General features: G+C 44.0%; 1 protein-coding gene across 1 annotated transcript in view; it reads left to right on the forward strand.

Annotated features, from left to right (window-relative positions):
• Positions 1–16683, forward strand: part of SIN3B (SIN3 transcription regulator family member B) — a 106589-nt gene that overhangs the window by 81440 nt on the left and 8466 nt on the right. The window contains exons 16-19 of the mRNA XM_073592877.1: positions 2083–2252; positions 3006–3179; positions 4541–4633; positions 5183–5277. Of these exons, the coding sequence (XP_073448978.1) occupies positions 2083–2252; positions 3006–3179; positions 4541–4633; positions 5183–5277 (532 nt within the window). The remainder of the gene's footprint in view (positions 1–2082; positions 2253–3005; positions 3180–4540; positions 4634–5182; positions 5278–16683) is intronic.

The following is a 16683-nucleotide window of genomic DNA, read 5'->3' on the forward strand; positions in this document are numbered from 1 at the left end:
TTACAGTACCTATAGGTAAGCCTTTTATATAGGAAAATACTGTTAAAATACTAGCTGTTTATAGTGCTAACCCTCTGCTTCCAGTACATTGAGTCACTGGCCTAAAACAAGTAAGCAGATCAGGCTAGTTATTCTTGTTGTTGAAGCAAGAGTGTCAGCGTGAACATCATTGTTAGCAGTAATAGGAAACCTGTAATGAGGCTGCCATTGTTGGCTTTCTGAATAATAATTGCCTGGCTGTAACTTGGCTCCCAGCTTCTTTACTACTCGCCTGGAATAGGCATGCAACAAATTAAGTCAGATTTCTTGTACACTTGTTCTACATCAAGGCTAGAAAAATCCAGAGGATTAGGATGACAAACCGAAAACTAGCATTAAAAAAACAGCTGTGGCAACACAGGTTCCTTTTCTGAACTACACTCCCACACACCCTCTCCCCACCCCCTCTAACTAGTTATTGTCATAAAAAAACACTTAAGTGTCCCTTTTATTCACCTAAATCTGCATTTATGTGATGTTTCAGTCCTGAGTCTTTCTTTTTCCATGTACTGGATCTGGTGGGGTTCTTTCTCGGGTGTCCACATCACTGCCTGCATTGGGGTGCTCTCATGATCTAAAAAGGGTCTGCAGGCAATGACATTAGTGTGAGGGCACAACTACAGCACATCTATAAACCTTGACGCCGTGGGACCTGCAAGGAGGACTTGGGTGGGTAAAACTCTGGTTCAACAGGTATTTGTGGTGAAAAAACATGAGGGGGGAGGGGTTAGTTTTTGCCCAGAGATTGACTTTAAAGTGAACCTGTTATAGTAGGAGTATGGAAGCTGATATTATAGGTTTGTTTTTTTTTTTTTGTTTTTTTAAATAGCAAACATGTCATACTTCCCTGGTCTGTGCAGTGGTTTTGCACAGAGCAGCCCCGATCCTCCTTTTGGGTTCCCCGTCAATGCTCCAGAGCCCCTTCCTCCTGCCTAGTTCCCGCTATAGCAACTAACTTGTTATGGGGCACCTGAGTAGGCTCACTCCCGAGCCGCTGCTCTGTGTGTGTTTATTTACACACACAGCGTGGCTTGGACCTGCCCCCGCTCTGTCCTCATTGGCCCACTGGCTGTGATCGACAATAATGGGAGCCAATGGCTACCACTACTGTCTCAGCCAGTGAGGAGGGAGAGACCCGGGAGAGCCAAGGCTCTCGTGCACATTGATTGGTCAAGATGGGGCTCAGGTAAGTTTTAGGGGGGCTGGGGGGTGCTGCCTTTTTTACTTTCATGCATTCTATGATCCTATACAACCACTTTAATTACAAGTGTTTAAGGCTCCAAGGCATTTTTTTCTCAATTACGATTCATTAACCAACTGAGCTGCTGAATTTGAAAGAGTATGTAGGATGGGAGTTCAGACCATTTCAGATTTGACTTTTTTCCATTTAGGTGCCTTACCTGATAGTAAAGCCAGGATTCAAATGACATGGCTTGCACTTTTTAAGACAACTGTAATGAAGGAATATGGGTGCTTTTATTACTGACAACATCCTAAGAATAAGTATGCAGGTTATGAAGTCAAAATTCCTGATTTACATAACACTTCTAGGTTTGTGCCTCAGAAAGCCTTAAAGCCAGCTAGCTGACAAGTATTTTTATGAGCGATCAACAATGACAATGTTAATATTTCCACAAGTATATGTTGTCTTCAGAGAAGTTAAGATTGAGGTTGATTTACTAAAACTGCAGAGTGCAAAATCTGGTGCAGCTCTGCATAGAAACCGATTTGGCTTCCATTTTTTTTTTTTTTTGTCAAAGCTTAATTGAACAAGATGAAGTTAGAAGATGAGTGGCTACCATGCACAGCCGCACCAGATTTGGCACTCTCCAGTTATAGTAAATCCACCCCTGTGTGTTTGCTGTTTTCCCCTTTTATGCTTTGTGATTCCCTTGTCAATTACGCTTCCGTCTCATATACACTTTAGGCTCTATGTGCTCATTCATGTTTTTCAGCTAACCTTAAAAGAGAGAGCAGTCCAAAATTTCTCATGCAAAGTTTTTGTAATTTAGGATTGTGTATTTTTTTAATTTATTTTTTCAGGTGAGGTTGAATTGGAAGAATACTACCCTGCATTCCTGGACATGGTGAGAAATCTTCTTGTTGGAAATCTGGACCCTACCCATTATGAAGACACACTACGGGAGATGTTTACTATACATGCTTATATTGGCTTCACAATGGACAAGCTGATACAGAACATCACTCGACAGGTAGCTGCAACTTTTTATGTGGCAATAAGAAATCGAGACTTGCATCTTAGCTATTTGTATAATAGCATACAGGTGGCAGTTATAAATCAAATGCCAGTATGACATCAGAAATAAAGGGTAAATCCATCCAAAGAAAGATATCATTACATGTGTTGCAAGATGTTTACCAGTGAAACTATTCTGTGGCTTCTGATACCTTTTGTGGTTGTCTACCTGCCCCAGGTTTTTATCTGATGGTGACCAGTTCGTAGGTGAAAGTACATTTTGCCAGCCACCCTAACCATCTCTTCGCATATCTCTTCTCCTATCCTTTTTTTTTTTTTTGTTTTGTTTTCTCCCCTTTTCTCTTCCAGTTTTCCCCAGCACTGTAGAGGTCCTCACAAAGCTTTTTCATACTAGGGTTCCCTTTGTTGTTAACCTTTGCCATTACACTTTATCTCCAGTACACGGGCAAGGGTTTGTTAATATTGTGATGACCTTGAGTATGTGCTACACAAACATGTTGGAAACCTTGTGTCATTTTTGCTTGGAAAAATACGGTGCATAAGCATATGTGACATGCTTTGTATTTTGTTTGACTGTTTCAAATCTAATAAAAATGATTGTAAAAGAAAATGTCATACTATAATAAGTTGAACTTGTGTTTGTGGTGGTGTTTCACATTCCAATTAATTTTAATTTGCATACTTGACAGCTGCCTATTATTTTCCTTTGTGGTTGTGACCTCTATGTAATCCCTCTTTGTGTCCTCAGCTACATCATTTGGTAAGTGACGAAATCTGCTTGAAGGTGGTGGAACTGTACCTGAGTGAGAAAAAGAAAGGAGCAGCAGGGGGCAGTCTAATTACCCAGTGCGTCCGGACGGCAAAAGAAACAAGTTATCAGTGGAAAGCAGAGCATTGCATGGCGGATGAGAATTGTTTCAAGGTAATCTGAAGAATGCAGTTTATTTAATTCATAATTTGTATTATACCCTACTTAAAAACTCAAGATAGTCGAATATATATTAGATGGTCTGTATTTGTAAGTTCCAGCCCAGATTAGCAAAAAAAAAAATAATTGTAGCTTTGTTAATTAAATTAACCTAAGGCAGGGCAAAGTTGCAGTGTCTCTGCAAAGGAGGGTCTCCTTACCTCACTAGTGCTTCCATTCTGTTCCCTTTTTTTTTTTTTTTTTTTTTTTTTAAGTTCCATCTTCCCCGAGTGTCAGAGAGCATATCTGACTTTCATCCCTGTGACTATGCTTGACCCTAACAGCCAATCACTAGGCATTAGGACAGTCACATGTCCAAGGGAGTGATGTGAGCATTGCTCCCTGGCCACAGACACTGGTGATTTTAATGATGGCTGCAGTGGAGGAAGGGTCAGTGGTGAAGCGTAGCCAAATTCCTATGAGGGGGACCCTTTGCAGAGACGCTGTCACTTTGCCCTGCCTGGGCCTGGTGACAGTATCTCCCCTTAGGGGTGTAGCAGATCTTTAAGGGTTCCATTTAAAAGTACAATCCTACTTTATTCAGTTTCTTACATATTTTTAAATGTGTGTTTTTGTAGGGAATGAAGTAATCTCAGCATGTATTATGAAGCACCATTAGGTGTGGATTCTGTAAAGGTTTTTTACATACATTTTGGGGACAGCACTAGTAAATGTGTGTTTTTTTTTTTTTTTTTTTTTGTTTTGTTTTTTTGCGGTTGCTCTTGTTTTTTGGCTTACTCTAACGCAGAACTAAACTCCTGTAGGGAAAGCAGTTCTTAAAGTCACACATCACAGCAAAACCTTGTGAGGCGGTGTATGACTGCCTCAGCCCGGGCTCTAAGCAGGCCATGCACCCCCCCCCCCCCCCCCCCCCAATGCCTTTCACTCTTCTCCAGAGCTTAATCATGCCCCTTAAATAAATAAAAATGTGTTTTCCAATGGGTGGCAGAGTTTGACTGAATACTCCATACTCTGTAATGGTGCCAATCCCCTACTCTGCATTACATTTCTTGTAAGGGCATGTGCTAAGGGTTGTGGCTGTAACTCAGCTATGCCAACAAAAAGCACTGTGGTGCGAAAGCATGAAGTACCAGCTTTTTAAGAGATGTGGGACTTTGATATTTTTTTTTCCCTGGGATTTACTTACATAGGGCCACTGATATAACAACTCTTCAGTAAATGGAGCGCATTGGATTGTCAGGGGAAAAAAAAAAGGAAAATGTAAATTAGAAAATTTAGAGAAATAATTTTGTCAACAGAAATATTGAAAAATGACAAAATATTGTAATTATTATGGTTTCTTTTATTTTTTGTAGATAATGTTCCTGCAAAGACAGGGCCAAGTAATAATGACAATTGAGCTGCTTGACACAGAAGATGTTCAGACAGAAGACCCCACTGAAGTGCAGGTAGGATCAAAGCATTGGGGCTTGTTTAAAGCAGAGCTATAATGTAAGCATAATGCACATTTATTATATCATTCGGGCAAAAAAAAATGGATAAATGCGTGTGGGTAGGTTTCTATTTATGGTACGTGTCAGTGGAGGGTATCATCCTTAATTCAAATGTACTATTATTATTAATGTGTATTATATAATTCAGCCTGCATACCATACAAACACAATATTAAAAAAATCCAGAGTCTCTTAGGCTGTTAAAGACATAAGCCATAGTGAATGGTGTTATGATATAAATCATTAAATAATTTCTGCATTGGCATAACACTCATGAGCGGTGCCTTGGCATTGGTCCCTGTGACTTGGTAAATGTCGGTGTGACATTACATGTTTTGCGGGAAAAGCATACATTTTCCTTACCTTCATCACCATGTTTACTCAATGTTACAATAAAGGTGTATTCATTTTCTACTTCAGTTGTAGTTACTGTTTTTTTTGTTATATTAATATTATATTAATAGGAGATCTAATTTGTAATTTTCCCTCTTTGTTTTTGTCTAGCACCTTTCCAATTATGTGGAGCAGTATATTAATGTACAAGGAGAACAGAATGGCCAGAATGAAGGATTTTTATTGAAGCCAGTATTTTTACAGAGGTATCTGATGTTCTGGGATTTTTTTATTTTTACAAAATAGCGATTAGTAGGCATTAATATATGCTTTATCTTTTTTACTTATTACAATCTGCTGACACCAATTTCAAATTCTCAAAAAATGTTTTAAATTCTGGATACCCCTCTCCCTTTCCTCAATGGACAGTCTTCTGTTTAGACCAGCCTGTCCCAAGCCCTGTCAGCCAGAGTCTGACGGAGAGAGTGCGGACTGCCGAGTTTCAGATGGATCACTGGACCTGACTTACTGATGGCAGTACCTGGGCCTGATATTGAATACGGCCCTGTCTAGGATTCTCCTTCACTGGTTCTAACTCCTGTCCCTCCACTCTCATGCTCAGGCCCTATAACCAGGCCTGGGAGCTGCTTTCAGGCCATTACCATATGCCGGTTCACCCTAGATGATTGCAATTCAACATTCTCAAACAGCCTTGGGCTTTTGACTGTATGGCTCTGACCTACAGGGCCAGACTCTCCCTGACATAATGGAATTCCATCCAGGGAAAACGCTTCCCCTAAGATGTGGAATTTTCTCACAACAAATGCCAGCCTGTCAAGCTGGAGATGAGTCATGCATTTCCTCTTGGTGAATCCAGCTGGACAATGCCACAACAATGCCCTACACCAGTCACCAGGGAGGAACCAGAGGTTGTACTGCTCACCAAAAAGCAGACCTGATTCTCCCATTACCCCTCTCCAGATCCTTTCTTGTTTGGTCCAAGGATTTAAATGGTGGGCATTCTGGTGAATGGTGATTCCTCATTGCACCAAACTGGTTCAGGAGGACATGGTACTCAGACATATTTAGACTGCTTCAAGATTTTCCGTGGGCCCTTCCTGATCATCCAAACCATTTTGACCCTAGGGCTGTTCCACGACCCTGTTTCTTGGTTGCTGGCTTTAAGGGTATAGCTGTTAATGCCCAGGTCCTGGGGGACAGGCACCTATTGGATTCGGTCTTGCCTACCCTCCTGAGAGCTAGGAGGTCCACTTCTTGCCAAGTCCACCATCACACCTGGAAAGCCTATTAATATGGTGCAAGACTTAGAAATTCGAGTCTAAAAGTTCTTCTTGGGACACTTTCTGTCTTTTCCCTAGTCAGCCCAGACCAACATTTGACCTTAAGAACCAATAGGAAGCAAATCTTTGCTCTGGCTGTATTGTTTCAGAGCCATTGGTCTCTTTCTATAGTGACGGTCCTTTGGACTGGGTCTTGCACACATTCCTCCCCCTGTTAATTTCCCAGTGGCACTGTGGAATCCTAACCTGGTTCTTTTGGCCCTTCAGATACCACCCTTTAAAGCCATCAAGGATATTCCGCATATCCAGCCTTACCCGCAAGGTAGCCTTTCTCGTTGCTATCACTTCTGTAAGGCTGGTCTCCTTTTTTTTTTTTTTTTCCTAGGGTGGTTTCCTCCTTTCACCTTATCCAAGACATTGTTCTTCCCTCGTTATGGCTGTTCAGAAACCAGGGATTTTCTCTCCTCTATCTCAACATGTTATGCCCTGTTGTGTTTCCATAGGGGGTTTCCTGCCTGTCTTGCCCACCCCTCAACTGGACTGCTTTTGGATGCCCCATGGTTAAAACATAAGATCCTGTGTCTTGTACTGTAAAAAAAAAAAAATTGCCTTGAGTACAGGAGAGGATAAAGGTCCCTCACCTCTGTTCTTTGGGATCTCTCTATTGCTTGCTACAAAACCTGAGGCTTGCTTGGAGTGCAAGGGGTTATATAGGGGATGTCTGTGTATCTTTTCTTTGCCAGTGTCCTCTCGAAAGTAGCTGCATATAACAATTGGTTGAGACTAAAGATCCTGGGGTTAATTCACTAAGAGTTGAATAACGGCTAATAGTATGCAGTAAATATTGTGCAAGTGTTGAATTCACTAAGAATTTGTAGTTAATGCGGTATTTGTTCAATTTAGCTGTAATTAGCGCATTAGTCAATGCGGTTATTTATTGCATAGAGATGGTTGCTAAGGAGCAGGCTGTGGGACGCGCCCCCCCCCCGAACTATAACAGGTCACATGCCCTCAAAATAGGGGAAGGGTGGTGAGCAGGGGGCCTCCACATCCCAGGATCCCAGCATGCACTGATCCATGACGTCACAAGGGGCTGGTCCACCAGGTGACATAGCCAGGTGGCCCTGCACCTTACCTAAATAAGAAATGTCAGACGGGGGAGCCTGCAGTAGGCTATAGCTGTTAATGCCCAGCTCCTGGGGGACAGGCACCTATTAAATTCGGTCATCCCTACCCTCCTGAGAGCTAGGAGGTCCACTTCTTGCCAAGCCCACCATCAGGGGGCTTCCAGATTCCGATTATCGATTCCCATTAGCCCCCTGCCTGCAGACCCCCACAGCCACGGTTGTGGGGCTGAGGCCCTTGTCCCCATCAACAAGGCCCCCCCCCCTTCTGACCTCCTGGCCTGCATGCCAGTCTAAGGGTCTGTTATGGATTTTGGGGGAACCCCAGACTTTTCTTTATCGTACATCATGGGACACAGAGCCTTAAGTAATTACTTAATGGGTTATAGGCCACCTTCAGGTGATGGACACTGGTATACCCAATCCAGGAAGTTCACTCCCTATATAACCTCTCCTTCCAGGAGCACATCAGTTTTTTCACCAGAGTCTAAGGTGTTGGTCACGAGTGAAGATGTGCTCTGAGGATCTCTAGGAGGGATCCATGCTGGATTCAAATAGCCTCCATAGACCAGATCCATCCAAAGTGCCACTGAGGCCAAAGTGGATGGTACTTGGGGCCTTGTATCCGAAGCACAAGGTTTTGCCTGTAACACCTCTCTTTGTAGGGCTGGACCCCGGGACCCAGGGCTTAGGTCTTGCTACATTACCTGAAGCTTTCCTGGTGTGGTGCTTTTGCAGGTCCAAGGGAGTGGAACCCCGTTTTAGGGACCCGTTCCTTATAGGTTTGCTAATCGCAGCCTGCCGTGATGGGTGAAAGTTGGATTGTCTGTTAATTCAGCAAATCCTGCAGCGGGGATAAGGTAAGGGAATAAACTTGGGTACTAAAAACACCTATGTATTCTTCTTTAAGGGAAAAAAATGTTGTCATGCCTTAATTGTCCACTAGAGGGAGTCTATGCATATACCTTAATCTGTTGTCTTCACTGTAAAGCTTATGCCCTGTACACACGGTCGGATTTTCCGACGGAAAATGTGTGATAGGACCTTGTTGTCGGAAATTCCGACCGTGTGTAGGCTCCATCACACATTTTCCATCGGATTTTCCAACACACAAAGTTTGAGAGCAGGATATAAAATTTTCCGACAACAAAATCCGTTGTCGGAAATTCCGATCGTGTGTACACAAATCCGACGGACAAAGTGCCACGCATGCAGAGAATAAATAAAGAGATGAAAGCTATTGGCCACTGCCCTGTTTATAGTCCGGACGTACGTGTTTTACGTCACCGCGTTCAGAACGATCGGATTTTCCGACAACTTTGTGTGACTGTGTGTATGCAAGACAAATTTGAGCCAACATCCGTCGGAAAAAATCCTAGGATTTTGTTGTCGGAATGTCCGAACAAAGTCCGACCGTGTGTACGGGGCATTAGTCCGTCTGTGTGTGGCTGCAGCAGCGTGTGCCGGGGGATTTTTCTCAGGTAAAAGAAATCTGCCAAATGTTTTCTTTCTCCCCCCTGAAGGGACCGGAGGGTTAGGGAAACATCAGCAGGTGTACCCCCCCCTTACATTACCCCCCCCGCCGTGGGGGGTGCGGAGGTCCCAGCAATGTTTAAAAAAAAACAAAAAAAAACAGCTGTGACAGTCTCTCGGCTGACGAGGAAGCAAGCGGTCTGCACACAGGGACACAGGAGCTGTGGGACACGTGAGGGTTGCAACCTGGCATTTCCTGATACAGGAAGGACACTTTTTTTTTTTTCCCAGCACTAAGCTGAACTTTATAGCGATTTTTACTGTCATGACTATATTCAGCGATTAAGTGCAATTGTATAGTGCCTCTGTTTTTGTACTTAGGACTATGCCTGCCAAAAAAGACACCTCAAAGACCAAAAAGGTACTAAAGGTTTCACCCCCAGGCGCTAGGATCTCAAGTCGCATTTCATTTTCCACGCTGTCATCCTCGCCTGAATTACCAATTATGGCAAGCCAGGGTGAGCCATTGGAACAAATTGATGGTGCAACTGCTTCTCGCATCTCAGCCCCACTATACGTGACTGAAGATGACCTTTCCTCCACCCTGCAGGATCTGGAAGGAAGATTAGCGGCTTTAATCGCATCCTCCATTTAAATGGATAAGAAGCATGTTAGATCCCCTTCCCCCACTTCAGAACCTTTGCAAGGGGAACAGAGGGCACAGGATGAGGTGTTACCCTCAGGCGATCCGGAGGAAAAACAAACCAGTGATTCCTCTGCAGAGGAAACAACAGTAGATGAACCTTTTTCAGCCTCACAATCTGAGAAATTGCTGATACAAACTCTTACGGAGATGGTTTGTTCGACTTTCATGCTACTCCTAACGGAGTCTCCTGAAAGCTCGGTTTCTTCCTTGGGTTCCTTAAAACCTTCTCAGCCTTTGCATGCGTTTCCTGTCCTGTAGACAATGCACAAATGCTTAAGGATCCAACAGATAAGAAGTTGGAATCCCTGTTAAAATCTACTTTTTCCTTGGCAGTTGTCGTTACTCAGCCTGCAGTCGCTGCAATAGGCATCTGTCAATCCCTAAAGGACCAATTTAGACAGGCCCTTAAAGAAGTTTCTGCGCAACAAGCCTGTGAATTGGCTGCACTACCAAAAGCATTATGCTTTGCCATAGATGCCATTAAAGATTCTATTCACCAGGCGTCCCGCCTTACGCTTATGCTTGTACATATGCGTAGAATCCTGTGGTTAAAAAATTGGTCAGCCGAAGCACCATGTAAAAACCTCCTAACTGGGTTCCCTTTTCATGGGGAGCGACTATTTGGAGAAGATTTGGACAAATATATCCAAGCAATTTCTAGTGGGAAAAGTACTCTTTTGCCAGTCAAAAGAAAGTATAAACGCCCTTCATTTAAACGGGCTCTTTCCCCTGCACCAGGGGCTTCTGCCTCTAGGCAGTGGCGACGGCTTCTGCCGTCAGACTCTAGAGGAAAACCTCAGTGTCAGACCCAGGCTCAAAAGAAGTCCTGGGATCGGAAACCTGCAAAGCAGAATCCTAAAGCCTCATCGTGAAGAGGCAACCCCCCCTCACCAAGGTGGGGGGAAGACTTCTGCAGTTTTCAGAAGTCTGGCAAGAGGAAATTCAGGACCGATGGGTCATCTCCACAGTAACGCTGGGGTACAAGCTGGAATTTCGGGACTTCCCACTGTCTCGTTTCTTGAGGTCAAGCATTCCCAAAGATCCAGAGAAAAGACAAACTCTGTTTCAGGCACTAGACCGATTTAATATCTCATGGGGTGATCATACAGATCCCCACAAAAGGTTTGGGGTTTTATTAAAATCTTTTTATGGTACCAAAACCAAATAGAGATGTCAGACCCATTCTAGATCTAAAAAATCGAAATCAGTTCCTGAAGATCCGCTCCTTTCGCATGGAGACGATCAGGTCAGTAGTTTCTACCCTTCTAGGAGAACTTCTGGCATCGATCGACATCAAGGATGCATATCTGCATGTTCCTATATTTCCCGCTCACCACAAGTTCTGCGGTTCGAGTTAGAACAGCAGCATTTCCAGTTTGTAGCCCTGCTCTTCAGGCTAGCCACAGCACCCCGGGTGTTCACAAAAGTGCTGGCCCCACCTCTAGCCAGGTTAAGGGCACAGGGCATAACAGTCGTAGCGTACCTAGATGATCTATTGCTAATAGACCAGTCGGTGGCTCGTTTGGAGCAAAGCGTACGCATTACAACCAGTTACCTGGAAAGTTTGGGTTGGATTCTCAACCTAGAGAAATCTTCCTTAATACTGCTAAAAAGACTGGCGTACTTGGGTCTGATCATAGACACAGCCCAGGAAAAGGTGTTCTTGCCTCAGGCAAAGATCAGCTCCATAACAGAGCTGGTGCTGATGGTTAGGTCAAAAGGCGATCCATCCATTCGCCTTTGCATGAGGTTGCTTGGAACCATGGTGGCTTCATTCGAAGCAGGTCCATATGGCCAGTTCCATTCAAGACTGTTGCAAAACAGTATCCTGTCCGCTTGGAACAAAACAATTCAAGCTTTAGACTTGCCAATGCGGCTGTCCCCAAGGGTGTCACAGAGCCTCAGTTGGTGGTTACTAACTCAGAATCTGCTGAAAGAAAAAACCTTCAGATCAATTATCTGGAAAGTGGTAATGACAGATGCCAGCCTTTCAGACTGAGGAGCAGTACTAGAAAAGACAACTGTCCACGGACAGTGATCAAGAACCAAAAGAACTTTGCCCATCAATATCCTAGAGATTAGGGCAGTGCGTCTATCTCTAAAGGCCTGGACTTTCAGGTTACGGATTGTCCTGTCAGGATCCAATCCGACAATGCCACAGCTGTGGCCTATATCAATCACCAAGGGGGCACCAAGAGTCTCTCAGCGCAGAGAGAGGTGAACCATAGTCTAACTTGGGCAGAAAGGAATGTTCCGTGCCTATCGGCAGTCTTCATTCCGGGAGTAGAGAATTGGCAGGTGGACTGTTTGAGTCGCCAGAAGTTATTCTCAGGGGAATGGTCTCTTCACCCCAACATTTTTCGGGCTGTTTGCCAAAGATGGGGGACTCCGGACGTAGATCTTCTAGCGTCCAGGTTCAACATGAAGTTGGTCAACTTTGTGGCCAGAACAAGGGATCCATTCTTACTGATCTATGCTTTCCCCCCATTCAGTTGCTGCCTCGACTTCTTTGCAGGATCAAGCTGGAAAAAAAGCCGGTAATTCTGGTAGCCCCAGCATGGCCCAGAAGGTCATGGTATGCAGAAATCGTAAAGATGGCAGTGGAGGGTCCATGGTCCCTCCCGCCAAGGCCAGATCTGCACTCACAGGGACCAATATTCCATCCTACCTTACGGTCTCTAAATTTAACAGCTTGGCTATTGAAACCTACATTCTGAAGAAACGTTGGCTTTCCGGGTCAGTTATCTCTACCCTGATTAATGCAAGGAAGCCAGCTTCCAGAACTATATATTATAAGGTCTGGAGAGCTTATGTTTCCTGGTGTGAATCCAAGGGTTGGCACCTTAGGAGATATATCGTAGGCAGAATTCTTGCCTTTCTACAATTAGGGGTAGAAATGAAATTGGCCTTGAGTACTATTAAAGGCCAAGTCTCAGCTTTATCAGCCTTATTTCAAAGACCACTTGCTAAACATTCTTTAGTCCAGGGTTTTATGTAAGGGGTGATGTGGCTTAATCCGCCAATCATACCTCCCTTGAACCCCTGGGACTTGAACTTAGTTTTGTCTGTGTTACAAAAACAGCCATTTGAAGCGATACAACATATTTCCCTAGTCCTTCTGACAAGGAAATTTGTATTTTTGGTTGCTATATCCTCAGCAAGGAGGGTTTTCGGAATTGGCTGCTCTTTCTTGTAAAGAGCCATATTTGATTTTTCATGAGGACAGAGTGGTGTTACGCCCTCATCCAGACTTTTTGCCAAAAGTGATTTCAGGTTTTCAGATACTGTCCTGCCATCGTTTTTTCCAAAACCATGTTCCAGGGAACAAAACTCACAGGGCAGAAAATCTATTTTTGAAAATCTGCTCAGATTCGTAAGACTGATGTCTTATTTATTCTGTCAGAGGGTCCTAAAAAAAAGGACAGGTAGCGTCGAAATCCACTGTCGCTAAGTGGATTCGGCAAGTTCTAATTCAAACTTATAATTTAAGGGGTAAGATCCCCCCTTTTCAAGTTAAGGTGCACTCTACCAGGTCAGTTAGTGCATCTTGGGCAGTGCGTCACCAGGCCTCCATGGCTCAGATCTGTAAAGCCGCAACTTGGTCTTCAGTGCATACATTCACAAAATTTTATCAGGTGGATGTAAGGAGGTATGAGGATATCGCCTTCGGGCGCAGTGTGCTGCAGGCAGCAGTATAGGTCCTCAAGTCTGGGAGTACCCTCTGGGTTGTGACTCCCTCCCCTCAAGTAGCATTGCTATGGGACATCACATTAAGTAATTACTTAAGGCTCTGTGTCTCAAGATGTACAATAAAGAAAATAGGATTTTTGTAACAGCTTACGTGTAAAATCCTTTTCTTGGAGTACATCATGGGACACAGAGGTCCCTCCCGTCTTTTTTTGAGATTTAAGCATATTGCTTTGCTACAAAAACTGATGTGCTCCTGGAAGGAGGAGGGGTTATATAGGGAGTGAACTTCCTGGATTGGGTATACCAGTGTCCGTCACCTGAAGGTGGCCTATAACCCATTAAGTAATTACTTAAGGCTCTGTGTCCCATGATGTACTCCAAGACAAGGATTTTACAGGTAAGGTGTTATAAAAATCCTATTTTTTTTTTTTTTTTTGCATGGGGTTTCCCTTAAATTCCATACCAGACCCAAAGGGCCAGGTATGGACTGGGGGGGGGGGGCCCCACTGCTTTTTTTGTTATCAGCTGTCAGCGCGGAAGCCCGCTGACAGCTGATGAGTCATCGGTTGTTAAGGATGCGGCAGCCGGCTTCACGGCCCGCTGCTTAGCAACCAGCTGTTTGTCAAGAAACAGCCTCCGACCCCCAGGCTGTTTTTTGACAAACACTGCATGTGATACCGCTAGCAAAACCCTGGTGGTAATTATTGCATGCTTTTTAACGCTTTGGTAGTTTTTGTGAATTGGACTTGAGAGCTTTTTTTTGCGGTATTTGCCAGCACATTTCTTCTGGTAAATACCACATAATCGTTTGTTTGTTTTGTTTTTTTTTTTGTGAATTGGACTTAGTTTACTGCATGTGATGATTTATGCAAATGAGTCGCGTGGTAGCCTTATCGCATGTGGTAAACGTTAGTGAATTGACTATCCAGTACTGTATTCCAAGAAAGTTTTTACAGGCAACTCAAAAATAATATTTCGCATAAAACCGTATTAGGATAACATCAGTGGTGTCAGAAAAGTGTATAATAATAAAAATATTGGTATTACGTGGAACCTATTTTCACTGTATTTTTGTTTGTTTTAGTTTAACTTTGTTTCCCCTACTACAGATAATAGTGCTTTCACATTGAAGGAGTCAGTTGTTTTGCTTTGTAAAGTTGAAACCAACCAGTAAAATGGTTATAGAAAATTGTATTTCTTGTTTGTACCACAATACAGAATTGTACCAGTGTCATTGCCAATACATTTTGCTCCATATGTTCTCATATGTAGCAGCTGGCCCTTATGCAGTCCAAAATGGTGGTCAGTAGACCTCAAGTATGATCCCTGACATCACCAAATGGACGCATATAATAATTAGTGAAAATATTGCTACAGAAATCTATTACTACAGACATGCAACAGGAGAGGGTCAAAGACTACAGGCCTGCTACAGAAGATGGTCAGAAACTATGAATATGCTATTGGATTTGTTAAAGATGGGATACGCTTCAGACTATAGACTTGAGACCCCTCACATGAGACTGCTAGAAATCACTGCTATTTAAATCCTTTTTCTAATTATTATTATACAGGATTTATATAGCGCCAACAGTTTGCACAGCGCTTCATCAGTGCTTACATATTGTGCTCCCTTCAGCTTCTTTAAAAAAAAATACTTGTTCCACATTGATATTTACCCTAACAATATCCATTAGAAAATCGTAGAAGGGAAAACACAGAAAAAAGTCACATACTGCAAAAGAAATAAACTAAGCCATTTAATTAATAGAACAAAGTCTACACAATTGTTTTCCATTACTGGCCTGAGAGAGAACCCAGGTAGGGAAAACACAGGTCACTGTTTGCAGGAGCCCAGGTTTGCACAATTGCCAAGTGCTAAAGGATATAAGGTTGCAGACCATTAGGAGGACTATACAGAATAAGGGCTAAATTTAGAGTTGGGGCTTAGTTAAATTAAGTTGATGATTAAGGGAATTTGTGCTGGGAGGTAGAAGAGATTCTAAGGGCTTACTATATGGATTTGGGTAAGGCGAGTTTAGGTAAGATTTTAAGACTGGGGGTCAGCAACCCGTGGGCCGCACCCGGCCCGCCACCGCTAGATGTCTGGCCCATCAGTGCCCGTGATTAATTCACGGGCACCCGGACCGCTGACATTTTCGCCGCTGTCCTCTTCATTGGCCAGCAGCGAGCATCCGGTATCACTGGGCTGGATGGGGGCGGGAACCGCTGGAGTTAACTTTTTACATTACACAGTAGGTGGTTGGTTGCTGGGTGATCCTAGCAACCAATCACCACCCTGTTAATGTGAAAAGTTAAGGAGAGTTCTACTTACACAGTGTGTGTGGTGGAGGACAGAGGACACTATGGGGGGCGCAGGGGACACTATGGGGGGCGCAGGGGACACTATGGGGGGCGCAGGGGACACTATGGGGGGCGCAGGGGACACTATGGGGGGCGCAGGGGACACTATGGGGGGCGCAGGGGACATCGGGGGGGGGGGGCGCAGGGGACAGAGGACACTGCTTTGGAGGTACAGGAAACTTGCTATGGAGGGAGGGGGCAGGGGACCCTATGGAAGAGATGTGAAGGAGCAACAGAGGACACTGCTAATGGGGTACAGAAAACACTGAAATGGGGGCACCCTATTAGGAATTCCATCACCCCTGGAGACAGGGACCCCTTCTCTCCTGGAGACCCCTTCTCTCCTTGGGACAGGGACACCATTACTCCTTCTCACCTGGGGACAGGGACCCCATCACCCCTAGGGACCAGTACCCCATCTCCAGACCATGCTGGCTGGCATCCGCCACCCTTGGGTGCCAGGATGGGGTAGGGGGCAGTAAAATCCAAATCCCCAGCCACATGCTCCCTCAGGGTGAACTGACTTTGTATTAGTGAAGCACCTTAAAGTGAGGTAAACCTGTACTGTTATTACTATTAGAGGTTGACCGATATATCGGCTTGGCGTTTTTTACTTAATCGGCATTGGCCGATTGTGCTGATAAAAAAGGCCGATTGTAACTTCAGCCATGACTTGCAAACGACTTCTGTAATAGAGTCAATGCAAGTTGCCTGAAAGTTATCTTCTCTCCTCCTCTGGGCAGCCTGCCAAGTCTGATAAGAAGATACATTTGTATCTCTTCAAGTTCTTTTTTATCAATAGACTGAACTCTGTGTAGGAATTCTCAGTTTAACCATTTAAAGACTAAATCTTTTCTGACACTTGTTGCTTACAGGTAAAAATCCTGTATTTTCTGCTAGAAAATCACTTAGAACCCCCAAACATTATATATATTTTTTTTAGCAGAGACCCTAGGGAATAAAATAGCGGTTGTTGCAATATTTTATGTCACGCGGTATTTGCGCAGCGGTCTT

The sequence above is a fragment of the Aquarana catesbeiana genome, linkage group LG01, assembly GCF_042186555.1.
Source record: "Aquarana catesbeiana isolate 2022-GZ linkage group LG01, ASM4218655v1, whole genome shotgun sequence".
NCBI classification, from domain to species: Eukaryota; Metazoa; Chordata; class Amphibia; order Anura; family Ranidae; genus Aquarana; species Aquarana catesbeiana.